Here is a 26,735-nt window from a genome sequence, read left to right as displayed (position 1 = left end):
TATTCTACTGGGAACTTCCCAACCTTTATTGCTACAATGCTCAAATCAGTTTCATGAAAATGGGAACATCCAATAACTCTAATGAGTAGGGATGCACTAAAGCGACTTTAAGATGCTGTTCTGGGAATTATCCACAGTGGTGTTTTTGAAAAGAAGATGATTCTATCCATATATATATATATATATATATATATATATATATACTTGCTATACTCTATTGACAAATAGAGTGTACTCTCCACTGGGCAGCCAAAGCCTATAGAAAAATAAAAGTTTTAATGTTACACTCTGAATACAAAGTATTTTAAATAAATATTTTAATTCTATTGTTGGCATTTACAAGTAGAAAGCATACAGTATGTTACAAATATCAAAATGTGAAAAATATGAATGTTACATAAGTAACAAATGTAAAAAAAGGTATTTTCTTACCTTCCCTGAAAGTAAGAAAACTATTCAGCATAGGAAAATATCAGTATCAAAAACACAGCATAGGTGTAAAAAAAGTCTTTACACAGTATTAAAAAATGATCTACAAAATGACACAAAGTAAGAAATGTCGCAATTTGATTTTATATAAATTATAAAAACTGGGTACTTGGGAAAATGTTGAATGGATAAAACAGAAGTCCAATCATAGGCTTTGCTTAGGTCAATTTGTTAACATGTTAAAAGCATAGAACATTTTGTTTTCAATAAATAGCTTTTAAAAGTCTCTTAGAAGTTCTCTGGATCATCACTCTGCAGTGGGGAGGGGCATGTGGGGGCCAACACGTGGTTGTTTCGATCCTCAGGGAAAGCCTGAGGAAAGTCAGGAGGCCACAACTGTTTGCAAAAAAGATTCAGAAGTTTTAACATGATTTCGTAAGAAAGTGTTAAAGTGCTGAACAAAATGACTTCATTTTAGTACCCACTGTCATGTAAAACTTAAGCAAATACTCAGCCATTTCTGAGCACCATCGTATATGGAATCTATAATTCCAAAAAGTGTTCATGGTCTTTCCTTCAAGGATGGGAAGGATCTTCACTACACTGTACACAAGGATTGGTTAAACCTCAGGGACCTGGCAATGTAAAACATAATCATAATAATACAATGGAGACAATACACATACTCACTAGGAGAGCACAAGTTCTTGCTGCCATGGTAACCGTATTAATTTCAAAATCACCAACCAAACACTGGTAAATAAGCAAAACTTTTCAAATGTTGCATGCCACGTAACTAGCTACAAAATACAATGCATGCGGGAAAACAAATCCAACCAAGCGTATTTAAATTAAACAGTTGTTCTGAGGCGGTTTCAGCAGCATTGTGGTTATTATTTTCAAGGTCTCCCTCGACCACCAGTCCACACTGGCCTGTTCTCAACTGTGGCCCGACTTGGCTGGCCGTCTTGTAGTGGTCTGAGTGCTTCTCGCTCTCGCATTTCCTCGCGCCAGCATGCCAAGGTCACACGTACTGCTCTGCTTCCCCTTCTTTGGGGACTGGCTTAGTCGGCCCACCTTTACCGTCTTCGTTTGCTGCTGCCTTTTCTGGGAGAGACGCCAAATCTTTAAAAACATCTACATAATGGCCAAAGCCAGGCCCCCAGTTCAAAAGGTTGTCCCAGTTGAAGTTCCCTGCGGGCTGGCCGAGCTTCAAGGGCAGAGTGCTGTCCGCGGCCCCCGGGGCGGCCCCCTGGCCCCCTGGCCCGCCCTCAGCCCTGCGGCCGTGGTACCTCCGGGGCTTCAGTCTGGCTCCGTAGTTGTCCTCGTCGTCCGCATCCGACTCGTTGACTTGAGACAACTTGGGCATCCTGGACGTGTACACCATGGGCTTTTCCCGGTCGTATTCCATTTCGGAGCACGTGAAAGACTCGTGGGAGTCGCTGTCGGAAGACGACTCTGGCGCGGGAATGCCGTCCGCGGGGTTCCTGGTCCTGGACAGGGGCCTCCTGCAGTCGTCCTCGGAAGAGGACCTCCCGTGGTCGGCGCTGCAGATGCTGGGGTTGCGGGGGCGAGGGGTGTTGAGCCGCTCCACCTCCTCAATGGAGAGCCCCACGGGAGGAGAGGACTCGAGGGGCATCTGCCCGGTCGGGTGCTTCAGGCGGCTCCCGGGTCTGGAGCCCTGCGCGGCCATGGCCTGGGGACTCTTGCTCCTGCGCCCCAGCCGCGTGGCGTAGTTGAAGAGGCCCGGGGGACAGGCCTCCCCGTGCATCTCCAGGGCATTCGCGTCCCTGATGGGCAGGTGCAGCTCCCTGGCCGGGCTGTTGCGGTAGAAAGTGGAGGACTTGGAGAAGGGGGCGGGGCTGTGTCGCGACAGGGGGTTGGGGGTGGGGCACGCCGAGTGGCTGAGGGAGCTGGTCCTCAAGCCCGGGCCGTAGGCGGGCTGGTAGGTCAGGCTGCTGGCTCCCAGGGGCATGGGCGACTGCCTGGCGAAGCCCAGCGGGCTGTGCCTCTGGATGGAGAACTTGGGCGTGTGGCTGCGGAACTGCTTGTAGTGCTGGATGATGTCGGCGTCCGAGGGCGCGATGCTGCTGGCGTTGTCGATGTCGTAGTGCTCGATCTCCTGCTCCGGCGAGGCCAGCGGCGCGCTGGGGATGGTCTCGGGGCCGTGCGGGATGTCCGTCTCGTCGTAGATGAGGTAGGGGTTCTCCCGCTCGATGATGTCGGGTTTGGGGTTCCCCTCTGGCTGCTTCCTCACGGCCATGTCGTCCCCGTAGGGGGGGATGTGGTCCGGGTCGTCGAAAGCCACGTTCTCGCTTCCCTTCTTCTTCTTCTTCTCCTTGGGCTTCTTCTCCTCCGCGGGCGCTTTGCCCTTCCTGCCCCGGCACTGGTGGCACAGGATGAGGCTCAGGACCAGGAGGGCCAGGGCGGTGGCGCAGCTGCCCACGATGGCAGGCACGGCCCACAGCGGCAGGGACAGCTCCTCAGGGCCCGGGCTCAGGACGCACACGTGGCCCCCGGGGCTCCCGGCTTTGCACACTTTCCCCTGAGGACAGAGGATGCCCAGGCAGGCCACCACGGTCTCGCAGGTCCTTCCCGTGTGCGACTCCGGGCAGCTGCAGGTGAAGCCCGAGTGCAGGCCCGGCTCGCAGCTGCCCCCGTTCTGGCACGGGTGCGAGGCGCAGTCGCCCGGGGGCACACACTTGTAGGCGTACCACTGGTTGATGCACAGCAGATCGCCCCAGCAAGGGTTGCTGGCACAGATGTTGGGGCCTCGGCAGCCAATCTTCACCGAGGGGTCCGTTTTGGAGATGGAAGCCAAGCTGTGCTTCCCGCTGAAAGGGAGACTTTCGCCTCCATACAGCACCGACGCGATGCAGCCATCGAACCCTGCAGGGTTTAGAAAGCCCAGGAAAGTATGTTTAGAGAAGCTCAGGACTCAAACGCTAGGGAGTTCCCTCAAGATAGTCTGGGGACCATAGTCTCAGAGCCACCATCAATTCAAAGGCTGGGTATCTGTGCACCTTCTGACATAACTCAGCAAGACGTGAGATTTCCCACAAAAATGAACCTTGGCTGCTTGGATCTCACACATGGTAAGACTCAGGGAAGACCGGACTGGGTTTTCTTTGTCTCCCTCTTTTCTTCCATTTAATTATTTACTTGTCTGTTTTTATAGCCCACATACCAAGAGTTACATAGAAATCAAATTTATTTTTTGAGAGCAGAAAACTAGGCCAAAGGCTTTAACCACAAGACTAGGCAGTATCAATGGAGGTAACAGTACTCCCATGGAGTCCAACAGAGTTTCTTGGGGAGCAAAAGAAAAATCTTCGCTCTCACAGTGCTCTGTGCGTCTCTGGAGGATGGATGGCGAGTTCAACTGTGGCTTTAATATTTCATGAGGTTGAGACCACAGGGTTAGAAGGAATTTCTAAAATGGCTCCTTAGGGGTAATAATGATGTGTGTGTATGTGTGTGTGTGTGTGTGTGTGTGTGTGTGTGTGTGTGTTTTATTAGACTGCAGTGCACTAATGCAGCTTCATTGTTCCTGTGTAAAGCATAGGAATCTGTTCTGATCTAGCATAATCTACATTCTAAAATACAGTAAATACATATGAAGAACTTGTGACCTGGAATTTAACTTTTATGCTTTCACTCCATTACTCTCACATTTTGTCTTTGCCTCTTTTTTGACTCATCATTCCGCCCAAACAACATTTCCACCCCTAATAAACGTTCTCTAAGAGCTTCTATGACATCTCCTACTTTGGTTCCTACAATTACTGGATTTCTTCTTATTACACAGTTTTCTTTTTTGACCCAGTCTCTTCTAAACGACCATTAAGTTGCACAGTTACTCAAGGTAAGAAAAGCCCCAGGCTTTCTTTTCCAGCCACACCCTCATCCAGGCCCGATCCTGCAGTTTTCTAGTGGACGCTGACAACACCTCATTCTATATTTCTAGCCTAAGTCTGCCCCTGAGTTCCAGCCCATCCATCCAAAGTTCTTTCTCAAAAGTGCTTCAAGCCCAAACTGTGTCAAAACAAAATCTTGGTGTTTCCAGAGGTGTGTGTCTTTGCACTACATTGAGGGTCCTCTCTTGGCAACAGCACCGTTCCTTGAGTTGAAAAGTTAGAAAACTCCCTTAACTTTACCAAAATCACCAACGGTTTGGTTGATATTACTTTAGAATATGTCTTGCCAATCAACTTCTTTCTAACCCTTTGGTTATAACATTAATCAGAGCTCAGATACCTTGCCCAGTTCACTGCCAACACCCTCCCAAATAACTCCCACAAGTCCACTCATGTCTTCCAATTCATTCTCCATGTGGCCTGAAAGATCTCTAATACACCTGCATATCTGATCTTGACACTTTTGTGTTTAATAACTTCCCATTGTTCTTCAAGCAAGACCAAAACTGCATCATGGTCTAGAATTTTCTCCAAAATAAATTGATCTTTTACTCACACCTGAACTCATTATTCAGATATGAGTACCTATGTCCATTTCCCACTTCACTTTCTTCTCCTTTTCTTTCACAAATCTCTAAAATTCTACATCCTCCCTTCACATCATTTTTCATAGATTAAAGTAATATTTGTGTTTAGGATTTCATGGATGTTTTTCTCCCTTGTTTCATGAGTTCCATGGGGAGAATGGCTATGAATGAGTACATATGTGAACATTTACATACATGCCTGGTAAATTCACAAGCATCCAAGCCCATGAGCTTATTATGAATTGTAAACTTTCTATAGGTAGTTAAAATGGTCTTGGGATACTCATAATTGATAATATCAGAAATAAAACTAGTTTTGTGAAGTAGATTTAATGGTTTGTATATCTGATATTCATAATAAATAAGTAGATTTTTTCAGCTTCACCACAAAACCACCCACTTCTTGAGAAACAACTCTTCTTTTCCTTTATGACTCTATTCCACAGAAGGGTTTACCTGCTTGAGTATCTCGATGAGCTTGGTTGGGTGGAATTCCACCAAGAGATATAGTAAGCACGTCAAGACCACCAAAATCCTGAGTAGGGTGGACGATATCTCGGTTATAGATCCTGTCAATGGATAATACAGTAGCAGTTCCATTCTTTCCAATTAGGAAGGTATGCCAGTGGCCATCTGCAACATACACTTCAGGAATATTTCTCTCCACTTTCCCAGCAATTCCCGCATCTGATGTAAAATGTACTTTGCCATTCTTAATCTGGAAAACACATTAAAAATAATGTGCAATTAAAATGTGATATGCTCAAATAAAAATATCTGAATGGAACCAGCCCTTAAAATACTGATCAATCCAAAGTAGCTGGAATAGCTGAGAAGTCTGATAGTATTGGAAGATATGTACACACACATTGTATCTATAACTTTAGGTAACATATAATTTTACATTTAGAAATTTCAGTAGTTCTGCAGAGATTCTTACATTTAAAGCTATTTTTCAAGATGCATAGTTATTTTCCAGAACACAATTGAGATAATAATGTGGGATAATAGCTATCTTAAGATATGCAAATTACACCATTGTGGGATTCTATATCCAGGGCAGTGGTGAGTGTGTTCTATTGGTAATACAGAATACACTTAATCAAAGGCCCATGGTGATCAAAAATGCTAAAGCCACTTGCAAGATGAAAAATGAATGCTCTTTCATAAAGGAAGCAGAGTTGGAAAACTAAAGACAAGAATAAATTGTTTTACCTCTCATCTATGACATGGGAATTTTAGGAAAAAAATGATACCTATTATTTATATCATTTCTTGAGAGGAAAAACTGTGATGAATAAAGGGTGGATTCTTACTAACGAGGTGTCTGGGCAAGGCTTGCCTTTGGCTGTCTTTTCCATCTATCTAAGGGGATTGGATTTCCTTCGCTTCACCCGGCAGAGCCCTGGGTAGCAGCAAGCTCCACTCCAGTTTCCAGCTCTGCATGGCCAGCAGCAGTGTAGACACTTTACGAGGCAAGGTGAACACTGGGTTCAGGGAACACTGTCCCTTCAGGACAGCTAGGCAGAGGGTGGAAGGGTGCCACGTGGCACAGGAAGGGAACAGAGGATGATCAGCTCGTCGCTCAGATCAAACACTATTTCCACAAGCAGCAAACACATCTGGTAGAACTAAAATCAGTTCATTTGTACTCTTTGGAAAATATGTGTACCACATTTACATACATCACTTGTAGAGTGATATGTTATTAAAGCAATCTTTCCAGATAAAAATAAATTTCAGTACCAAACCCAGAATGGAAAATAACAAATTCTAGTTAAATGACAATAGCATTTCATCAGTGGGCAGCAATTCACGAAGTGATGAAAACAGAAAGGCCAGTTTAGGAACAGTCAGAGGCCCTTTGTAAAGGGCCTGGGCGAGGGCCTCCTCCAGCTCTGCGCTTCTCCCCTACTTGATCTTGCCATGCCCTCCTCTTGTTCAGTGCAATTCTGAGCACTTGGAATATGCCACAGAATAAGAGTGGGGTTGGGGAGTGTAAGTTCTCATTATAATGTCCTTAATGTCTGGATTGGATCTGAAATGTCCCCTCCAAAAGCTCATGCATCAGGGGCCACAGCCATGTTCGGAGGGTAGGAAGAGCTCTGATCTCATCAGTGGATCCATGCATTTGATGGGTTAATAATTTTAATGGATACTGGGTAGTAACTGCAGGCAGGTAGGAGTGGCTGGAGGAGGTGGGTCACGGGGAGCATGCCCTGGAAGGGTTAATCTTCCCTCTGGCTCCTTTCACTATGTCTGCCACCTGGCTACCATAGGGGACAGCTTTCCTCCACCATGCCCTTCTGCCATGATGTTGGGTTCATCTCAAGCCCAGAGCAATGGAGTCTGCCAGGATGGACTGAGACTCTGAAACTCTGAGCCAAACAAACCTTTCCTCCTCTGAGTTGTTCTCATTAGACATTTTGGTCACAGCCATGCAAACTGACTGACACACACTTGATGTTTTCCTTCTCTCTAATGAGACTCCACCCAACACTGAGATCCTTCTGAACTTTCAGAACAGCATGCTAAGTTGTTTCTTGGTTGTTTATCTACATACATTTTTCTGATTTATTGATTAGTTTTTGAATATATAGAGGTTTGAGTCCCTTATTCGAATTCTCTACAACCTATCTACCTTTACTTAAACCAACAAACCAGGCAAAACAATAGAATAGGTTTGGAGTAGAAATGAAACTGAACACCTGACTAATAACAAAGAACTCCAAATATGGAGCTACCTGATAACGCTGTGAATGAAGGGAGTTTTGTGATATGCTTTAAATACAGTGTCAACAAAGGTCCACCCGGATAAGCTCTCCTTCAGCCTTTCTCTCTGAAGTTTTCTCTTTTTAATTTGTCAGAACAAACCTTGTCATTTCTGAACTCCTCTCCCTCCTCACATAGCCCTCTCCCGACACCCCCGCACCTCTAAACACACAGAACCCTGACTATCCAACATTCTCTCTCATTTTCACCTCTGCATGTGTGTGGGGGTGGGGGAGACTGATTCAGAACGTGAAAAGCAAGAAAGCAAAAACACTCGTCAGAAAGTGAGTTAAAATAAAGAAAGAAACAAGCCAGGATACCCTGACTCTGATAAGCTAGCTGATAAGTCACACTGGTCCCAACTAGTTTCCCAGCCCTCACAAGCAGTTCATATTCCTGCCATCTGAATAATTGTTAAAATAGCCACTTTCTAACAGTCCACTTAATTCTCCTTATTTCTGGCCTCCACGCCACCTTGTATATTCACTTTAAATGCTGAGCTCCTTAAACTCTGGAAAGTTGATTTTCAAAATTTTCACACCAAAAATGCATATGTGGGCTTGAATTAGTCATTGACTATTCATTAGCCCTTACTTTTGCTTCAAGAAAAGAAAATCTCTAAGTATGTGCTGTCGATGTAGCAACATCTTGAGAAGCTATGGTCCTCTTGCATATGCAAGAAATTACAATAACAAAAATGGATCCTGACATTCAGCTTAAGGAAGAAAAATTCTGTCTCCGATTCCTCCAAGCACACTGCAACTTGATTGAACTCCTTGGCTGGAAGAGATATGTCATTTACATGGCACGAGGACTTGGAAGCCGCCTAAGTATGAGACACAGACTTCAATGTCAAAGCCTCTTACAACAAGATGCTTCTCGTAGATGATGGAGGTCTACTTCTTCCTCTACTCCTTTACTTTCTTGGCTTCTAACACACTTTTCAGTGAAAATTATGAACACCCAATTGTAGCATCGAGCAATGACTTGTAGCTGCTCTCTGTAATTGTTTTTATTAATTCCGGAACTGGGACCTTTGTTTCAACAACCTAAGGATGTTCTCCTGCATGGAATTAGGCAGAGTGTCCCCAACGGGGCAGGGCTGATGCCTTTGACCTCAGGGGTCTTTGTTCCAGGGTGCTGTGTATTACAGTGTGTTTGGCAGCATTCAGAATCTCTACCCAGTAGATGCCAGGAACACTTCCACCCCCAACTGTGAGAGTCAGCAGTGCTTCAGACAATGCAAAATGTCCCCAGGGAAGCAAAATTACCCTGGCTGGCGATTAAGGGGCTGTAATTTGAGAATTCAATAAAAGATTTGTTTTTGTACTACTTACTGAAGATATGCACGTGCAACCTAACCATGAAGGTCAGCTTAGATGAGAATTTTCAGACTAAAAAGTCCAAAATTTAGAAAAGTACATCTATTTTTAGTATTATATGTAAGTTAAATCAAATAATTTCTAATAATTTCCTATGTATTTTGGTTTTTTATTTAGGAATTTTTTAGTAGATGTAAAATATTGTAGGTGAAAAGAATTAAGCAAGTGTAGTCTTGTTTTTCTTGAGAATTTACTAGAATTTATATAAAAATTATCAGTAAAATTGCAATATATAAAATTATATTGATGGAAAGCAGTTATGAAAACATAAACTGAAAAACTGTTGATCCACATGGTGACAACTTATTTGTGGGAAAGAAAGCAAAATAATCATTTCAGGACTTCAGAAGCTCAGAGATGGTGGGAACACCCATGTCATGAAGTTATTCCCCAGGTTAGCATCTTATTTATAGATAAGAAAAAATGTATAAAAGGATAATGAAAAATAAATCCGTTGTTCCCATGAAGTATAATTTTTAAAGATTATTCGAAACTATTTGGAGAGATCAGGTGAAATTTCACTTACAATAAATCCAAAATGTACTTCATCTCACGGCGTTTACCTGGACAGCAGTTGAATATAAACCCTCAAATAAAGACGGATCTTTTCCAAATGTGCATCTGCAGTCTAATCTTACCCAATGACATATACGTATCAGTATTCAAAATAATTCTTGGAGAATATCATTTTTCCATTTCAAAGTCATTATCTTTTTGTTTTGCTTTGCTTAAAAGTAGGAGGAAAGCAATATTTTTTTTTTTACCAGACAAAATACATTGCAACAGATCTTGTTGGCACTGCCCACCTGGCAGTGGTGCCCTCTAGAACAAGACAGAGGGTTTAGAAACCAGCCTATTGGGACCTTTGTTCCCCTGACCAGTGCCTGGGGGACAGTGAAGATAGATGGCACTGGACGGGTGCCCAGCCTTGGTCAGAACTCTGCTGGCTTGCGAAGGCGAGGACAGACACAGGGAGGGTGAGGAAGCCCTAGCACAGGTGGTCTCCTGAGTAAGCCCCCGCAGGGTCTCACCTTCACGGTGGTGTAGTTGCTGCTCTCCTGGACGTGGATTAAAATGCCATTCTCACTTCTCGTCCTGAACTTGACTTCCAGACTGCTCACCCCGAAGGGCTCCAGAGCGGCACCACGGATGCTCTCTCTTAACAGGTACTCCCGCTTCTCGTTCTGGCTCACGTGGTAGTCCAGGCGACCCTTGCCTTCCAGGGACAAGGCGGTGTCAGGAGTGACAGCTGGAAGCCAGGAGGGAAGGAGAAGTGAGTGAAGGGCCCCGTTACTTAGAGCGTTTTCTATAGTGACCCAAGTCATATTAAAAAGGACAAGGAAGATATTAAGTTTGGGGAAATGATGGCTCTAATCCTACTGTGGAAAGAGGAGATTTCCATTTGTGAATTATTACATGAATGTATTTCAGATGCTGAAATCCATTTCAGAATCATGAAATGTAAAACACTTTATGACAGTCATTAATCACTTGGGAAATATTCACCAAAATTCTTGCCTCATGATACAAATCATGAATATTTGAAGACTTAGCCACCTGTTGGAATTTTGCACTTGAAAATTTTGTTTGTAATCAATTTCACTGTAATTCCAAAATTCATAAATGAATATGTTTAAATGACTTCTGATCTTTGGCTGATCTTTGGAAATTTGGTTAAAGAGGTATACACTCAAATACTAACAATTGAAACTTATTTTATTTTCAGTAATTGTGGATAGTTTAATTTATCATCATGTGTATCACTATGCATATAATAATGTGCTAAAATGTTCACAGTCCAGAAGCACGGAAGTTTAAACCAATGACAAAACTGAAGAAAAGAAAAGAAATGGAGTCAAAAGTATCTCAGCACTGGATGGTGTGCTTCAAAAAGGTGGGATTTATGAAACGTGAATCCTACATCAATTTAAGACAATGAATCTCAGGCATTTCTCAAGCCAATGGCTCATCTCATACTCAGGCATTTCTCAAGCCAATGGCTCATCTCATACTCAGGCATTTCTCAAGCCAATGGCTCATCTCATACTCAGGCATTTCTCAAGCCAATGGCTCATCTCCTCATCTCATACTCCAGATTTATTAGTTTCTACTTCCTAGATGCTCACTTATTTTAAGAAATATCATGTTACAGCATACTTTTCCTATGCTTTTAATAGATCTGAAATAATTGTATACAATTATACTTTCTGCTACTAAGATCTTTTAGATATGATATCCTAAATTTTATCATGTATTTTTATACATTCTCATATTATAATAAAGTCAAGTGAGTCCTGAAAAAGTAATCAGATACCTGTAGTTGAATTAAATAGTAACCACTTATTTGAAAATAAATTTATTCTTATGAAAGAGGTCCCATTAGAGGTAGTTAGTGGAATATACAGCTTGAAATTATATCATTGTCTACTGATGGTTTGATTATCATTCATGTCTTATTAAAAATAAACCAGGGAGTAAAAGACAAGTAACTAATGAAGGATTTAGAAAGAAATATTCAGAACCAATTCCAACTGATTGCACATTGAAAATCTTACCTTCATTGTAATATATTATGCTGCTATTGTATTATGTTTTTTGCAGTATTTGCAGTGATTTACTATGTATATTTTTCTACTAAGCACAAAAAATTAACCAAAGAAATATTCCCTAATGGTGGATGATATTAAATTACAGCTTGACTACAGCACCTGACCTTTCAAGTTGACTAGCATTCTTTTAGATAACACAAAAATAAATCAATAAAATATATTTATAAAATGAAAGCTAAAGATTTAATTAGTAAATAACTCCTTGAAAGGATATCACTCTTCTCAGCTTAAAAAAACCAAATTAAGAATATCATTATCTTGCAGCCACATCAATGTTTATAGAAGCTCAATTCACAATAGATGAACTGTAGAACCAACCTAGATGCCCTTCAATAGATGAATGGATGAAGAAACTGTGATATATATACACAATGGAATATTATATACACAATACTCAGCATTAAAAAAATAATAAAATTATGGTATTTGTAGGTAAATGGATGGAGCTGGAGTATATTATGCTAAGTGAAGTAAGCCAATCCCAAAAAACCAAAGGCCGAATGTTCTCTCTGATAAGTGGACGCTAATCCATAATGTTGTGGGTCATGGGAAAAATGGAGGAACTTGATTGGGCAATGGTGGGGAAGGGATGGGAAGGGGGCATGTGGGCAGGAAAGATGGTGGAATGAGATGGACGTCATTATCCTAGGTACTTGTACAACTGCACACGTGGTGTTACGATAGATCATGTACAACCAGAGAAATTAAAAGTTGTGTTGCAATTGTGTAAAATGAATCGAAATGCATTCTGCTGTCATATATACCTGATTAAAATAAATAAGTTAGTTATTTTTAGAAAATAAAATAAAGAATAATATCATTGTATTTTACCAATTATTACATATTTAATATTTTGACTATTTAGAATGAAAAGATTTAAAATTTAAATGTATATTTTAGGCGCATGTCTTTATACTTGTCGTGATCATTTGACTTCCAGGAGCCATTTACGTACATTTTTCACAGTATTTCCCCGTCAGTCCCTCTTTGCAATGACACTGCTGCCAGGACCAGTAGTCGGTACAGGTGCCTCCGTGTTGGCAGGGGTTGCGAGTACAAGCCCCTTCGAGTCGAGGGCATCTAAAATAAAGTCACCACAGAGAGCCATAAAGCACCAGCAGGATGGGAGGAAGTTGCTAAACACAGATCTAGACTTTTATCCACCTGTATAATTTCAAGCAATCATTCGAAGCTCAGGTTACAAGACATTTGAATCAACTAATCAAATTAGAAGGTGTCATATAACACAACATCCACCTGGTAGTAAAGAGAAGATTAAATAAAAAATAATACCTTTTGCAACAACAGAAGGGGGACATGCATTCTTTAAGTCAGTGCTTATGCAACTAAGACATGTTGGACACATGGAACCTTGGGCTAACAGGTTACAGGTGCCACATCTAGATGGGATGCCACATTCCTCACCAAGCTACCCATGCAACTAAGGTTTATGGAATGCCTACTTATATGCCAGGTTTGGGTCTAAGCATAGAGGTAAGTGGTGAAAATAAATCCAGGCATTCATGAAGTATCATCTTTTCCTTTGGGAGAGACAGACAACAACAAAGACATTCATTAAACACGTGGCTTGTCGGAGGGAAATTTTGTGGAATAACTCAGAGGAAGTGTACGAGAAATGTGGGTTCCTGGACCTCTGAACTGGACGGGGAGGGAAGGATACGTCTTCATGGAAAGCTGGGCCAAGGCAGGCAGCAAGTGGGATAAGATCACTCCAGCAGAGGGGACGGCCAGGAGGGCACCCTGACGTGCAGGTGGACCCACACCTCTGAGGAAGGCCAAGGGGAGAGTGGGCTGCGGCAGGTGCACAAGCCGAGGTGGAGTGCTTGGGAAGGAAGGAAGGCCAGGTCAGGAAGGGTGCGTAACCCAGGTGCGGACTCTCCACTGTTACCCAGGAGATGGGAGCTACTGCAGCGTGGAGAGCAGAGTGGCAACAGGAACTGATTTGTTACAAGAATGTCATTGTGGCTAATGGTGGGCTGAGTGTTGGGAGAGAGGTGTCCAAGAAAGGCTTGGAAGCTGTGGCCAAGCAGGTTTGACTTAAAAGCAAGAGAAAAAAAATCATATTTACAAATGTGTTTGTGTGAACTTGGAGAATGATTCAGAGGGAAGTACATGGAAGCACATCACCAGTGGCATGAAGTCTCAGCCCTGTCTGTACTGCTCTGTCAATAATAATAATGAGATGATGCTCCTTTGAGGAGAACAATAAAAATGTAGGAAAAAGAAAAATGCCAAATTGCATAGAATCCTTAAGTTGGAAACACTGGAAGTTATTCACAGCTTTGTGTTTACCATTTTATTTCTAGAGATCTTATCCAAGGAAAATAATGTCAGCAAAGATTTTTGTGAAAATATGCTGATCACAGGGCTATTAATATGTGGATAAAACTGAAAACAACTATGGTGTACAACAGTAGTTAAAATAGAGCACATTCATATTATGGGATACTAGGCAGGCATGAGCATAATAACCTCAGGGTATCTGTTCCTGGGTGGATAGGTCATAGGTTATTTTTATTTTCTTCTTTACATTTTTTCCCTGAATTTTTCAAATTTTCAAAGGAAGCAAGAATAATTTTTAAAATAAAATGTGATTTTTGCAGTTCCTAAGTCATTGCTGGGAACCTAATATATACTCAAATCTTTAGAAAGTCTTAGAGTTTATAATTAATTAAGGTATTAGCTGTTACACCAAGCACTCCTATAATCCCAAGAACTAAAGAGGCTGAGGCAGGAGGACCAAAAGTTCGAGGCCAGCTTCAGCAATGTAGCAAGACTCTAAGTAACCTAGAGAAATTTGTCAGGGGCTGGGGATGTGGCTCAGTGGTAAAGTGCCCCTGTGTTCAACCCCCATTACCAAAATAAACAAATAAAAAGAAAGAAATGAACTGTTCAAACTGTGTCAAGGTTTTGAGAACACAGGCATGTCTATTAGTGAAACTAATTTCAAACAAAGTGTTCTGTGAACACGATAGCTAACATGTACATATTACAACGAGTCCTTCATCTCCTAAGTACATTTGATCTTCCCAGCTCTGTAAGGAAGGGTGAACACGTGCACATGCATGCACACACAGATATTTTTCTTAGACTCCAGAAAATTAAAATTGTCTAATTAGGTATCACGCTTTATGCCAAATAAAATTTATCAGCTATAAATAGACATTTACAATTTAAAATGTGGTATTTTTAGGGAACTAGGCACGATAATTTCATCTGTGGATGTCCAATTAGCATATACTTCTGCATTTTTCTCTAAAATGACAAGAAAGAATCCATACTGATCCAGAATGCCCTGGGCTGCCAGGGCTTGGCTGGGCTCCAGAGGCCTCCCGTTGACGGCAAACTCCATGATACAGCCCACAAAGTCATGGCTTTCCACGTGTCCTCTCCTCTGCAGGATGGGCTCCAGCGATCGGATACCTCCAACTGTGACCCGGTTTGGCTGAACATCCAGAGTCCTGAATAAGAAAGGGAAGATAAGGATACGAGGACTAACACGAGAGATTTCTGGAAAATGCTTAGTTTGGGGGGAATAAAAGTATATCTGACTTGTTCTTGCACATGTTATGGTGTGGTAGACATCAAGGGGAAACACTGCAGGTTGGCACAGGTGCCCCCAAAAAAGATACCTGCAGAGTTGTTTGGTTTTCAAGATCTAAAAAATAATAACAAGTTGTGAAAATCATATTTTAAATCAGTCAAATTTGACCTACGTGACAATGCTGAGTCAGCAAGAAGCAGCTGCGCAGACAGAATGTGTGAAAGCAGGGCCACTCCCCCGCTGGCATCAGCTCCCGTTCTCTCTAGAGATGGTCTGCCAGCCAGTGGACTAGGCAGCTCAAGGTGTGTGCTTTTCTCTGTTCTTAATAAACTGGAGGGTGCTTTTGTTAGGCTACTCTTGTGTTTCTGGGTTAGAGGCTGTCAAAGCACATGTTAGCCATCATGGCACGTTTAGAGAATGATGACGAGTTAGGCTCCCCATCCTTCTCCTCCCCAGGACTCGGGTAACCTGCAACTCCTTCGTAAACTTTTCAAAGAACATTGACTGCACTAAACTCTCTTTTCTTTGGTTTTATCCTCATCTCTTATAATGCCTTTCAAAAAAAAACTGTGACACAAAATGTCATTAATCATCAATGTTTTATTTCATAGAATGAGAATCTCTATGAGTAAATTATCTTAAGCTTTTATGTAATACTTAAATTTCATAATGATTTTTAAATGTGTGAATCTGAAACGTCATGTCACTTTGCTCACCAGTCATCTGACACGGCCACATTACTGACAACGGTGCAGTACCCAGGTTCTTGGTTCTCGGAGCAGGAGTCCACGGTTAAGGATGCTGCCTGCAAAGCAAGAGCAGGGAATGTCACTGTGGGGCCCCTTGTCCCCACACACCCAGGACTCGTCTGTGCAGATGTGATTCTGACACTGTGAGGACACTGGGATCTGGTGTGACACAAGACATGACAAATCATAGAATTTACTACAAATGTTAAATTATAGCACATATCTCTTTGATGTTTTTAAACCCAAACTGTGATTGTTTTTACACACAAGAGGTAGCAGGGTGCTTTGAAAATTTCCCTCCTGCTTCCTCATTTTATGAAAAAATAAAATGTCATGAATCGTCAGTCTTCCTTAAAATATCACACAGTAGTTCTGGGCTATTTCCTGGGATCATAATGTTCACAAACCTATTTATTCTACTATTGAGCTATTTTAACAAATGAAAAAAAGCATTCAACTTTCAATTTTCAAAAGTCTTATTCTAATATTTTATCCTGATTTATTAAAAATGTTGAAAGTACAATATAAATACTACACTAGCAATCTGTGAAAATATTAATATTTGTATTACAACTGAAGGTTGAAATGAAGAAAAACATCAAATAGTGTTCTTATACGTGTTAAGATTATTATTTTAATAACCTACCACAGCACATCAATATACAATTGGAATGTATTGCTATATATTGCTAGACTGGAGAAATTCCCTAAAGAAATCCCAATCATAGTGGTCACTGCTTGCAACCTAAGGGATGCAGACCCCTTGAAACCAAAGCTCTCTGTGTAGTGGAACACAGGGTATCACAGGAAGAGGTGAAACCCAGAAGCACAGGAGGATGAAGATGTCTCCCCAAGCAGAAATAGGGTCCTTACACCTTCCTCAAACGCCACGGAGCAAGGTTAATTCAGCTTTGCTACATTTACATAAGGGAAATACAAATACCATGCAAGTATCCGTTTATGAGAACAACTGTCACTTGAGGTTAACTTTAGTATGAGCAAAGCAAAGAAGGAAGTGCCACAGTGGCAGGTCCTGCACACTGCCCCTTAGCCAGCCACAAGGGCCAGGTAGCACGAGTTCCACCTTCCGGAATCAGCCGGCTTCTGTTATCCACAGAAATCATTCATTGCCTTGAGAGCCCACTTTTATCAGCATTGCTTACGATTTTTAGGGACTGTCTATAAAATGTATGTTGGGATGGGCAATTTATAAAAGTCTATCTTAAATGTCTTGTATTCCAGGACCTGAATAGTGTCAATTCAAGATGTTTGTGCATTAAATTTTTTAAAAATATTTCTATCAGTTTGTTCTAAGCCCCACGAACTCTTGTGGGCCACATGAACTTTTTTACTGCTACCTTCTCAAGTAAATTATGACAAACACCAGCATTTTCAGGAAGCTCATTCCCTTGCAATCCCATGTCAAGATGCACATGCCCCATTTGGTTTACTACGTTAACAGTCGCGGTTCTCTCACATTATCTCTGAAACGAAGTGACACTCAATCTCAAAAGCAGAACTGAGCTGCCATGGCTGCTCCTGTTGAGTGACCATGGCTCTGCAGACGCTGGCCAAGTGTCCATCCTGGGCTCCCTGAAGCACACTGGAGTGCATCCCACAGACCCCCATGAATGCCTCAGCTAGAAAACCAAACTCAGACCCTGGCCCCGTGCACTGAGCAAGCTTTCTATGCAGTGTAAGTTTCCTACTTTCTAAAATCGTGGTGATACAACTCAAAGAAAGAGTCATGAGGGGATGACTTATTGGAATAGTCTCTGGTGCAATTCAACGAGAGCTCAATGTTCCTCCTCATCCTGCTGAATCTCTGCACCAGCTCCACTGTAAATTGAGACATTTCTATCCTGACTATGCAATGATTAAAAGCTGAGAGACTAATGATTTTGCCAGCTTTCCACAAAAAAAAAAGAATCATTTTCAACTGTAGAAAATAACAAACTCAAAACCCAGCAGGGGCCTTCCTTGGAAGTTTTTTGATGTAGTGAGACATTTTTCCTATGACTGAATTACGAGTGACAGGGGTGTTTTTTTTCTCATTTGCCATTATTCAAAATTTGTTGACTGTAGCCGCATACCAATGTGAACTGGAAGAGCCCCTCTCTACCCCGTCTGGCACACTGCACAGTGACATCCCTTCTTCTCTCCTCCCGCTCCCAGGTCCTTGTTTGACAGATGCCCACATTCGTGACATTTAAAGCTCCTTGGAGGCTGTCAGGTAAAATCATGTGTGCTATACACTAACAGTCGTCAGAACATCTCAGAAATATGGCTAGCTCGCATGGAACTGCATGTGGGGTGAGGCAAGCCCTGCTGTCCCTCCTCAGGGAAGTTTAGGAGATCCTATAGCTAATGTAAGTCCCAGCTACTTGCGCCCCACCTCTCGTGATAGCTGTCACTCTGTGAGCCTCGATCCTGCTGGCTCCATCACCCACCGAGAGCCTTGTCTTCTGCAGACATGTCTAGAGTCTTCCTCGAGGACACCGGTGTGGGATGACACACTATAAATTCTCAAGCAGAAATGCGTGCACTAACTGGTATTGTATCCCAACAAGTATTGTGTCCAAGACTTTTTGCTCTGCCTGTATTAATGTTTATCAAAGTCAGGATGGCCTTTGAGGCACTAGTCATGATTCAAACTTTGTCCAGTTGGACATGGAGTAAAACATTCATTTTTTCAATTTCCAAAGTCTATACAGGGACGGTGTTGATGGCAACTCAAGAATGATAAGTACCTATGTAACCACCTGTTTTATACACGAGAACTGGAATTTTATGTGATTCAGACTTATCTATGTAATGATGTGGAAATGTAGGTTTACCATTATTCCAATTTTAAAGAACAAATTTTTCTGGGTGCAGTAATACATGCTTATAATCCCGGTGGCTCAGAAGGCTGAGGCAGGAGGATTGCAAGTTCAAGCAATTTAGCGAGCCTCTAATTGTTCCAAAATAATATAGTAAAAGTGCTGGGTTATGGTTCAGTTATTAACCACCACTGAGTTCAATCCCTGTTATCAAGAAAGAAAGAAAGAAAGAAAGAAAGAAAGAAAGAAAGAAAGAAAGAAAGAAAGAAAGAAAGAGAAAAAACAGAGAGAGAGAGAACAAAATTTTGATTTTTTCCCCCATCCCCTTCTAATAAACACCTTGAGTTACTACCAATCAGAGCTCTAAATTAGTACTTTTAAATAGATCTTTTCATTTTTTTAGGATATGAATAATCTAAATTACAATTATTTTCTGTTAAATTTTTTGTTAGTTTTGGCCTCATTTTCAGAATGTTGGGGCAATTTTACTCAGTAAACATCATATAAATCAAATATGTTAGACAAATGTTACAGTTAGAGAATATTACTTGCAAATTACTAATGAGATGGAAGACAATGTATAAATATGAAGACATTATAAAATTTTACAATGTTTTTGCTGTTTTTTCACCTCTTTTAAAACAGTATACACCCAATAACCTGGTAGGACCCCAGTCAGTGAGCCAGATATGGGTGGAAAGCCCCAGCTGCTAACTCATGCCCTAGTGAAACTGGTAATTACAGAAAGCACAGAAATTTTGCCTTTAAAATTAATTATAGTTAGAAGAAAAACTAGCAAAAAACTCACAAATATTTTAAATGTTGTTTCTGGATGTTGTTTTTTTGTTTGTTTGTTTGTTTTTTGTATTCCTACATTATAAAATATTCCCAAAACTCAGTGACAAAAACATTACTGCTGTCAGGTGCATGTCATTCATTGGGTCAGACAGAGCTGTACTTCGTCATGGAGTGAAGAAATAAAACTATGGTCATTTAGATCCCAGGTTTTTTTCCATTAAAAAGTGTTTTAAGAGTGATCATTTTGTTTTTTGGCTAATTTTTCATTTCAATAGATAATTTAATATTAATCCAATTCTATTTATGTTCATGAATGACAACATATTTATTTAGGTGCATTTATACATTGTCTTCCATCTCATGTGCATAGGATGAAATACAAATCTTACAAACAGCAACTAAGTTTTTAAAAACTTGAAATGAAAATACACAAATTCTTCAAGATAGTTTGTTGACATTTACTTATTCAGAACACTTGATAGTTATTGGACAAGTGGGGGAACCACAAAGAGATACTTGAAAAGATAAAGAAATTCCACTTTATTACACTGTGACAAATATTAAGAAATAATTAATTTGTATTTATAAATAAAATGTTTGTTCAATAAATTATTTGTTTAATAAACATAATTCCTAAATAAATATGTCACTGTTATCATCACATGAGTGCTATGTAATAAAAGTGACAATTATATACTATAGAAACCTTCAATATTGTGGAATTGTAATTCTGAAAATACCTTAGATAGAAAAATAAAACATGAAATCAAGCTCACCCTAACATAGCAACGCACTCCACAAATGACAACATATTTATTTAGGTGCTGATGTGATAAGGATAATAAAGTATTGTACTGAAGTAAGTATAAAGTGTCATCTTTTGTAAGTCATTGATTTCTAGAAAAGGTGTCACCTTTGTTTTTAAATTGGTTCTCCACGTAGGGGAAGAACACTTAGAAAAGTGGCTATTTTAAACATAGTCCTAACATGGTCTTTCAGAATATATAGGGAGTATGGATGGAATTCCTTGCAGTGGGCTTTTGTCTTTACTTTCTCCTTTTGATTGTTTGGGAACCAGGAGCATCATTAGCATGAGGAGAACATAAGTACTTAAAGCCTCTTCAAGTTGGTAGCTAACTCGTCAACCAATGAGTAAACATGATGTCATTCAACCTGCAGCTGGTCCATACTGTCCTAAGAGGTCTAGTTTAATGGCTATCTAGCAGCAAAGGTGCAGGGCTAACATGAAGCTACTTACCATTCCTGCTCTCCGGGCGATCACAGTGTGAAAGTGTCCGTCTGACACCTTCTTCATGGTGGTGAGTTTATATGTACCGCTGCCTAAATTATAGGAAAATCTTAGCCTTTCTTCAGCAATTTCCAGGGCCAGAAACTCAGCCCGGTCCCCTGTCTGGTTGTCATAGTTGTAAAGCAATAAAGCATGACTTTTGATAGTTGCAAACTTGACATAAATGTAGTTGTTATTGGGGTCCAAGCTGGGAAATTCCATATACGACAATTCCTCAAATCCATAACTGTTCAACTCACAGTGTTTTCCAAAGACACCTGGAAGTGGGAAAATTGAAAAATTAATGTAACAAATTCCAGTGAAGTTTAATCAAATTATTTAATTATAATATTTTAAGTTATAACGATGAATCATGCTTTTAAAGGTTTTTTTTTTTTTTTAAATTACTGCCCAAAGAATACAGTAAACACTAACATTGAAGCAGAACCGGTGATGATCTTTAAAGGCCACAACTATGACAAGTCGAGAACATTGTTTTCTCTTTGACACATTGGGGAACAGGTCGAAGTTTGCCTCCTTTGTAAAATTCTGGGACTTAGAGGAAAGGAACACATCCAGAGAACTTCCTCCTGGGAAATCTTTCAGAAGCACTTTGTTGATCTTTGTAAGATTTTGCTTTATAAATTATAATTTTCGATCCAGTTACTTTCTTCACAACATTTAATTCTTAAACCAACTTCAATTAAATTGAGGATGACAATAAACTCATTCATTTTGACTTGAAAACAAACAAAAACCTATTCTATACTTAGAATATTTTTAAGGGTCACAAAATGAGGGAAAGGAGCCGCAGCTCCTAGGGAAGGAAATAACTGTCTTAGTTCTTATCTCTTTCTTGTTTCATACCCTCTTGGAGAAGATTTACAGCATGCTACTTTAAAATAACTTTCTGTTTTTTTCTGAAATTCAGCATTTCCATTTGTTTGTGCAGTACGTTTTCCAACTTGAAAAAAAAGAGTTTTATTAAAGTTACAAGGCCACGCCAAAATTCTTTTCCCACAAATATTAGTAGACTGTGGCAAACAATTGGAAAATTAATCTGTGCCAATGCATCATGGCTCTGACAAACGTTCAAAGGTTTCATTCCTTCATTTTGGCTTCATATCTCCATAAATGCATTCAATTTTGAATCAGGGAATTGTTAGCTTGAGGAACCAATGCCATTATTTTACAGAGCATTTAACATTTGCCCAAGGGGACAGACCATGGGAAACACAGACAAAACCTGAAGCCAGATCTACTCATCTAGTTTAGCTGTTTTGACTATATCACATTTGATATCCAAACATTCTTCAAGTTAAATACCCCAGAGCTGCTATGAAAGCTGGTGTCCCTTATCCTGTCTTTCTCTGTCCAGACTTAGATAATATACATTATAAACAAGTAGGAAGTATATATAATTTGTTATTTCAAATCTTTAACTGAAGCTGAAGAAAAGGCAAAGGAATTATAGGAATGATACATATCATTTGTAATACATGTTACATATAGTAGACATTTATTTTATACATTATGAATTTATTTTATTTATTATAAGTAATTGTTATATATTTATATGCAATGAATGATTATTATTTTTATTAATTGGATATTGTTACATCATATGTATATTATTTCTATACACAGAAAGAGTAACTGATGTGGTCAAAGATCAAAGAAAAAGCATGCAAATTAAATAGAAGATGACTGTGGAAATGTTTGCACTGTGTTCTAGGTCTTTTCTGATTAAATTTTAATTAATTCATAAAAGTTTATATATGAATATAAATATATGCAGAAATTATATAGGTACTGGAAAGATGTTTTACATCTTTATTCAAATCAATATTGTATTTTCAAACATGAAAATATTTATGGATTTTCTTTTTGGTGGCTTTATTTTTTTTACAGAAAAATAACATTCGGCTTTTAAATGTGGTAATAAAATTTAATGAGGTCTTTAACTTGTGTTTCTTGTGGAATGTCATGCAATAAGTCTAGATGGAGGTCAAGAGAAATGAAAATTACTCTAATATGAATATACACACACAATAGCTCTCATTAGAATAACTTATATACATGACATTTAGTAATGATATATAATGCACATTTATACACACAGATATATATGTGTATATGTACAGTATATATGAAAATGATGTAAACACATCATTTCTTAAGAGAGCAAGAATTATGTGAGATACTGCATGTATACCTTATATATGTAGTTATGGCATATGTGCATCTGTATAATATATATTACACACACAATAATGAAGCAATTCTAAGAAGTGGTAATTATGCAGTTTAAGCTGTCTTGGTATCTGAAGTACTTTTTCTTTTTCCTAAAACACAATCTAATATTAATATATATATATATATATATATATATATATATATATATATGAATCTAAAAATTGTTTTCGAAAATGTAAACAGCAAATCTTTCCTGATGAGAAGGTAGACAGTGAAATGTTTTTTCCAACTTCAAGATCACACCTAACCTGATGTTTTACAGGATGCACGTGGAGCCACCTCCAGGGACTTGTTGGAGGCATTCCAACTGCCATTTTTATTTGTCTATTTCACCCACATTTTCTTGAGAAGGAAAACACTCTTCTCCTTTGAATTCATTTTTTTTTTTTTTTTTGGAATCTCAAATTTACTTATTGGTGGTTTGTTTCATTTTGTTTTCTTGTATAAGTGCTTATGTTGTCCGCTGACAATGTCTATATTTAAGTGTGAAGGTCCCTTTGGATCCCACAGCACGTTACCCCACAGGCAGTAAGGGCAAGGACCCACAGCAGGAATTTGTTCCTGTTTGGAAGCAACTGTCTCAGATCCTCAGATCAGGATGTAAAGGACTTCCTGTATGTGTAAACGCCTCTGTTCAGCCACTGAAAATCACTGTCCCCTTTCCACTCCAATGCCTTTTCCTTTGTCTTTCATTGCAGTGAACATGAAATCTGACTGTTGCTATCTAAAGAAAGGAGCACCATGCGGGAAGCTAAGACCACTGCAGGAGGCCAGGTTCAAAGCCCAGCATGAGAGAGAGAGAGAGAGAGAGAGAGGGGGGCACTATTGAAAGAAATAAAGGAGTTTTCAGGAGGCCTAAAGTCTTGGTCACTTCGACCTTGATACACCCTTTTACTAATTCGTAAGTATCACTGGGAGCATCAGGAATCTGAGAGAAAGTTTGTAAATCAATAGATCTGGCTTCAGGTTTCCTCTGTGTTTCCAGAAATATTATTTGTGTTCTCGTCAGGATGCCACCTTGGGGCAGTTGTACCTCAGTATCAGTGTTCTGATTTGGGGCCAGTGACTCAATTTCTGGGCTGCAGAGTCACTGGTGAAATGCATGGCTCATAATTAAGTTTTTATATTTTGCTTCTCTTTATCACTCTTTTAATGTTGTCCTTGATTAAAAAGAAAGTAGATAGACTTATGGAACAATATAGTTTACTGGTTACTAGAAACTGTAGTTCCATTCTTTTTTATAAATTGGGCTTCACCTGTTACATCCATTTAGTCTCATAAAATGTACAAGGAAAGACCAGAAAAATATTTTTTGTCTCTTACATAAGGAAAGACAATAATCTGGAGATGGAGTCTATGTTATAAGACAAAGTAGCCTTTAAATAAATGAAATAATCACAAACTTATGGAATTAAGTTAACGTAAAGACTTCCTCCAGAGCTATTCTCACAGTCTGGGCTGAGCCGGTGCTGTGAAACATGAAGGTGACCCTGGAAGGAATCCACTCCTTCATCCCTCCACTAAGGAGAGTAAATGAGTACATGTGCAAAGACTTCTTCTTACCAACTTTCTTCCAGAAGAGACCACATTGGTTTGAATTTAGTTGTTCAGTATTATCCACAAAACATCTAGCATGAGAACTGCATTTCTAGCTACTAAATCCTTCTAACAGAAGTAACTAAATTAATGCAAAAGAAAAAAAAAATAAAACAAGAAAAAACACATTTTGACTGTCCTTAGAGTTTTGAAATTAAAAATGATGTCAAATAGTAGCATGGAAATGGAAGGCGATCCTCAGGGTTATACATAAGGACATATAAGAGGAAAGGAGGGGTAAGACAAGATAATACAAATCGAAGAAATGATTTACAGTAGAAGGGGTAGAGAGAGAAAAGGGGAGGGGAGGGGAGGGGAGGGGAGGGGGGATAGTAGAGAATAGGACAGACAGCAGAATACATCAGACACTAGAAAGGCAATTTGTCAATCAATGGAAGGGTAACTGATGTGATTCAGCAATCTGTATATGGGGTATAATTGGGAGTTCATAACCCACTTGAATCAAATTGTGAAATATGATGTATTAAGAACTATGTAATGTTTTGAACGACCAACAATAAAAAAAAAAGAATTTTTCACTTAAAAAAATCTAGGCTAACAGGACAGCATCATATATATTTACAAAATGCTCTGGGGAGGCAACACTGATCAAGGATTTCCACAGTTAATTTTTAAGTGTTAAAACTTTAAGATTTTATTTTACTATAACTTGTTCAAAACAATGTTTTCTTAATCACTCATAACCATAGTAAGACAAAATTGCTAAACTTTGTGCTAAAATAGACCGATACCTGATATAAATTATACTCACCAAATGGACAATGGCAATAATAGGAATCCACTCCACTTTGGCAGGAGCCACCGTTAAAACAGGGACTGCATTCACAGTAGTTGACTGATGATTCACACATTTTTCCTAAAATGGACCAAACTCGGTAAGAGAAATCTTACACATGCATATGTTAACAGCACTATAAGATAACTGTATATAACAATCTATCCTGAAAAACAAAATCTGACACTTGACTATTTTAATAGCACTATAGTATAATTGTAAATAAAAAAAATCTATCCTGAGAAACCATATCTGGAAGAAAAAGAGGAGCATTTCACCTGACATGAGGATACTGAGATGGGGACTTAGGGTTCAAAATCTTATTTAGCTGACTTATTGTAAAGATGTGCATTATAATATTTAGAAAATAATTCACATAATCAACTTAGGGAAAAATCCGTTTTCAGCAAAACAACATAGTGAACACAGAAATGCTTCTGCTGAATCGATTTTCTTTCTAGACCTCCCTCATCTTTCTCATTTTATAGATGGAGAGTTGAAACATAGACAGTATTCTTTTCATTCTGAAGATCCCTTGACTCACATTTGTCAAAGGCAAGAATCGATCTCATTTAGCTTGTCAAGTTAGGAATTAATCTTATCCACTCTCAAGAAACATCCCTGGACTTTACAGAACTTTTGTGAAGGAGAAAACTAAGAAAACACCTCAAACACATTTGGAAATACTTATTAATATTCCTGACTAGAATATGTACACTTTGTATTTTTTTCTGAAACAATAACACCTCAGCAACATGCTTTTCAGTGTACAAAGACTTTCTCCTACTCTCTTGTTAAATCAGATCAATCAGTATTGACTGAGTGCTTTTTATCCACAGCATGATAGTGAACGGAGAAGTCACAGTGAAGAAAGCAAAGGAGCCCGTGGTGTTTCCATCCCAAAGTGGGGTCCAGCCACACAAAAGAAACAGGGACACTTAAATGTGATGGTGATAAAGCCCTGAGAGGCTCACACCTTGCCCAAGAAGTTGTACATCTCTGCTTCCATACTTAGGTTGTCCAAGCTGTGATTGAATATTTTATCACTTGGCAAATAAAACTGATAGTGGAAATCCTATTAGATTTTTGTTGTTGTTTCTTTTAAAATATAAACTGAAATGTGTTCTAATACCAGCGTCCTTGACTTTGAATTATTTAATATGTTAATA

The 26,735-nt window shown here is 39.6% G+C and overlaps 1 protein-coding gene across 1 annotated transcript in view; it reads right to left on the bottom strand.

Moving 5' to 3' along the window:
- Positions 1 to 491: 491 nt before the first annotated feature.
- The window catches only part of Fat4 (FAT atypical cadherin 4), a 151,734-nt gene continuing 125,490 nt past the window's right edge, over positions 492 to 26,735 (bottom strand). The window contains exons 10-17 of the mRNA XM_026390922.2: positions 25,543 to 25,647; positions 20,889 to 21,196; positions 15,978 to 16,066; positions 14,999 to 15,178; positions 12,652 to 12,776; positions 10,119 to 10,336; positions 5,390 to 5,651; positions 492 to 3,318 (exon numbers count right to left, since the gene is read on the bottom strand). Coding sequence (XP_026246707.2) covers positions 1,454 to 3,318; positions 5,390 to 5,651; positions 10,119 to 10,336; positions 12,652 to 12,776; positions 14,999 to 15,178; positions 15,978 to 16,066; positions 20,889 to 21,196; positions 25,543 to 25,647 — 3,152 coding nt within the window. The 3' untranslated portion in view covers positions 492 to 1,453. The remainder of the gene's footprint in view (positions 3,319 to 5,389; positions 5,652 to 10,118; positions 10,337 to 12,651; positions 12,777 to 14,998; positions 15,179 to 15,977; positions 16,067 to 20,888; positions 21,197 to 25,542; positions 25,648 to 26,735) is intronic.

The sequence above is a fragment of the Urocitellus parryii genome, chromosome 10 (assembly GCF_045843805.1).
Source record: "Urocitellus parryii isolate mUroPar1 chromosome 10, mUroPar1.hap1, whole genome shotgun sequence".
NCBI classification, from domain to species: domain Eukaryota; kingdom Metazoa; phylum Chordata; class Mammalia; order Rodentia; family Sciuridae; genus Urocitellus; species Urocitellus parryii.
The sequence above is the reverse complement of the archived record's forward strand: the minus strand, read 5'-3'. Positions and strand labels throughout refer to the sequence as shown.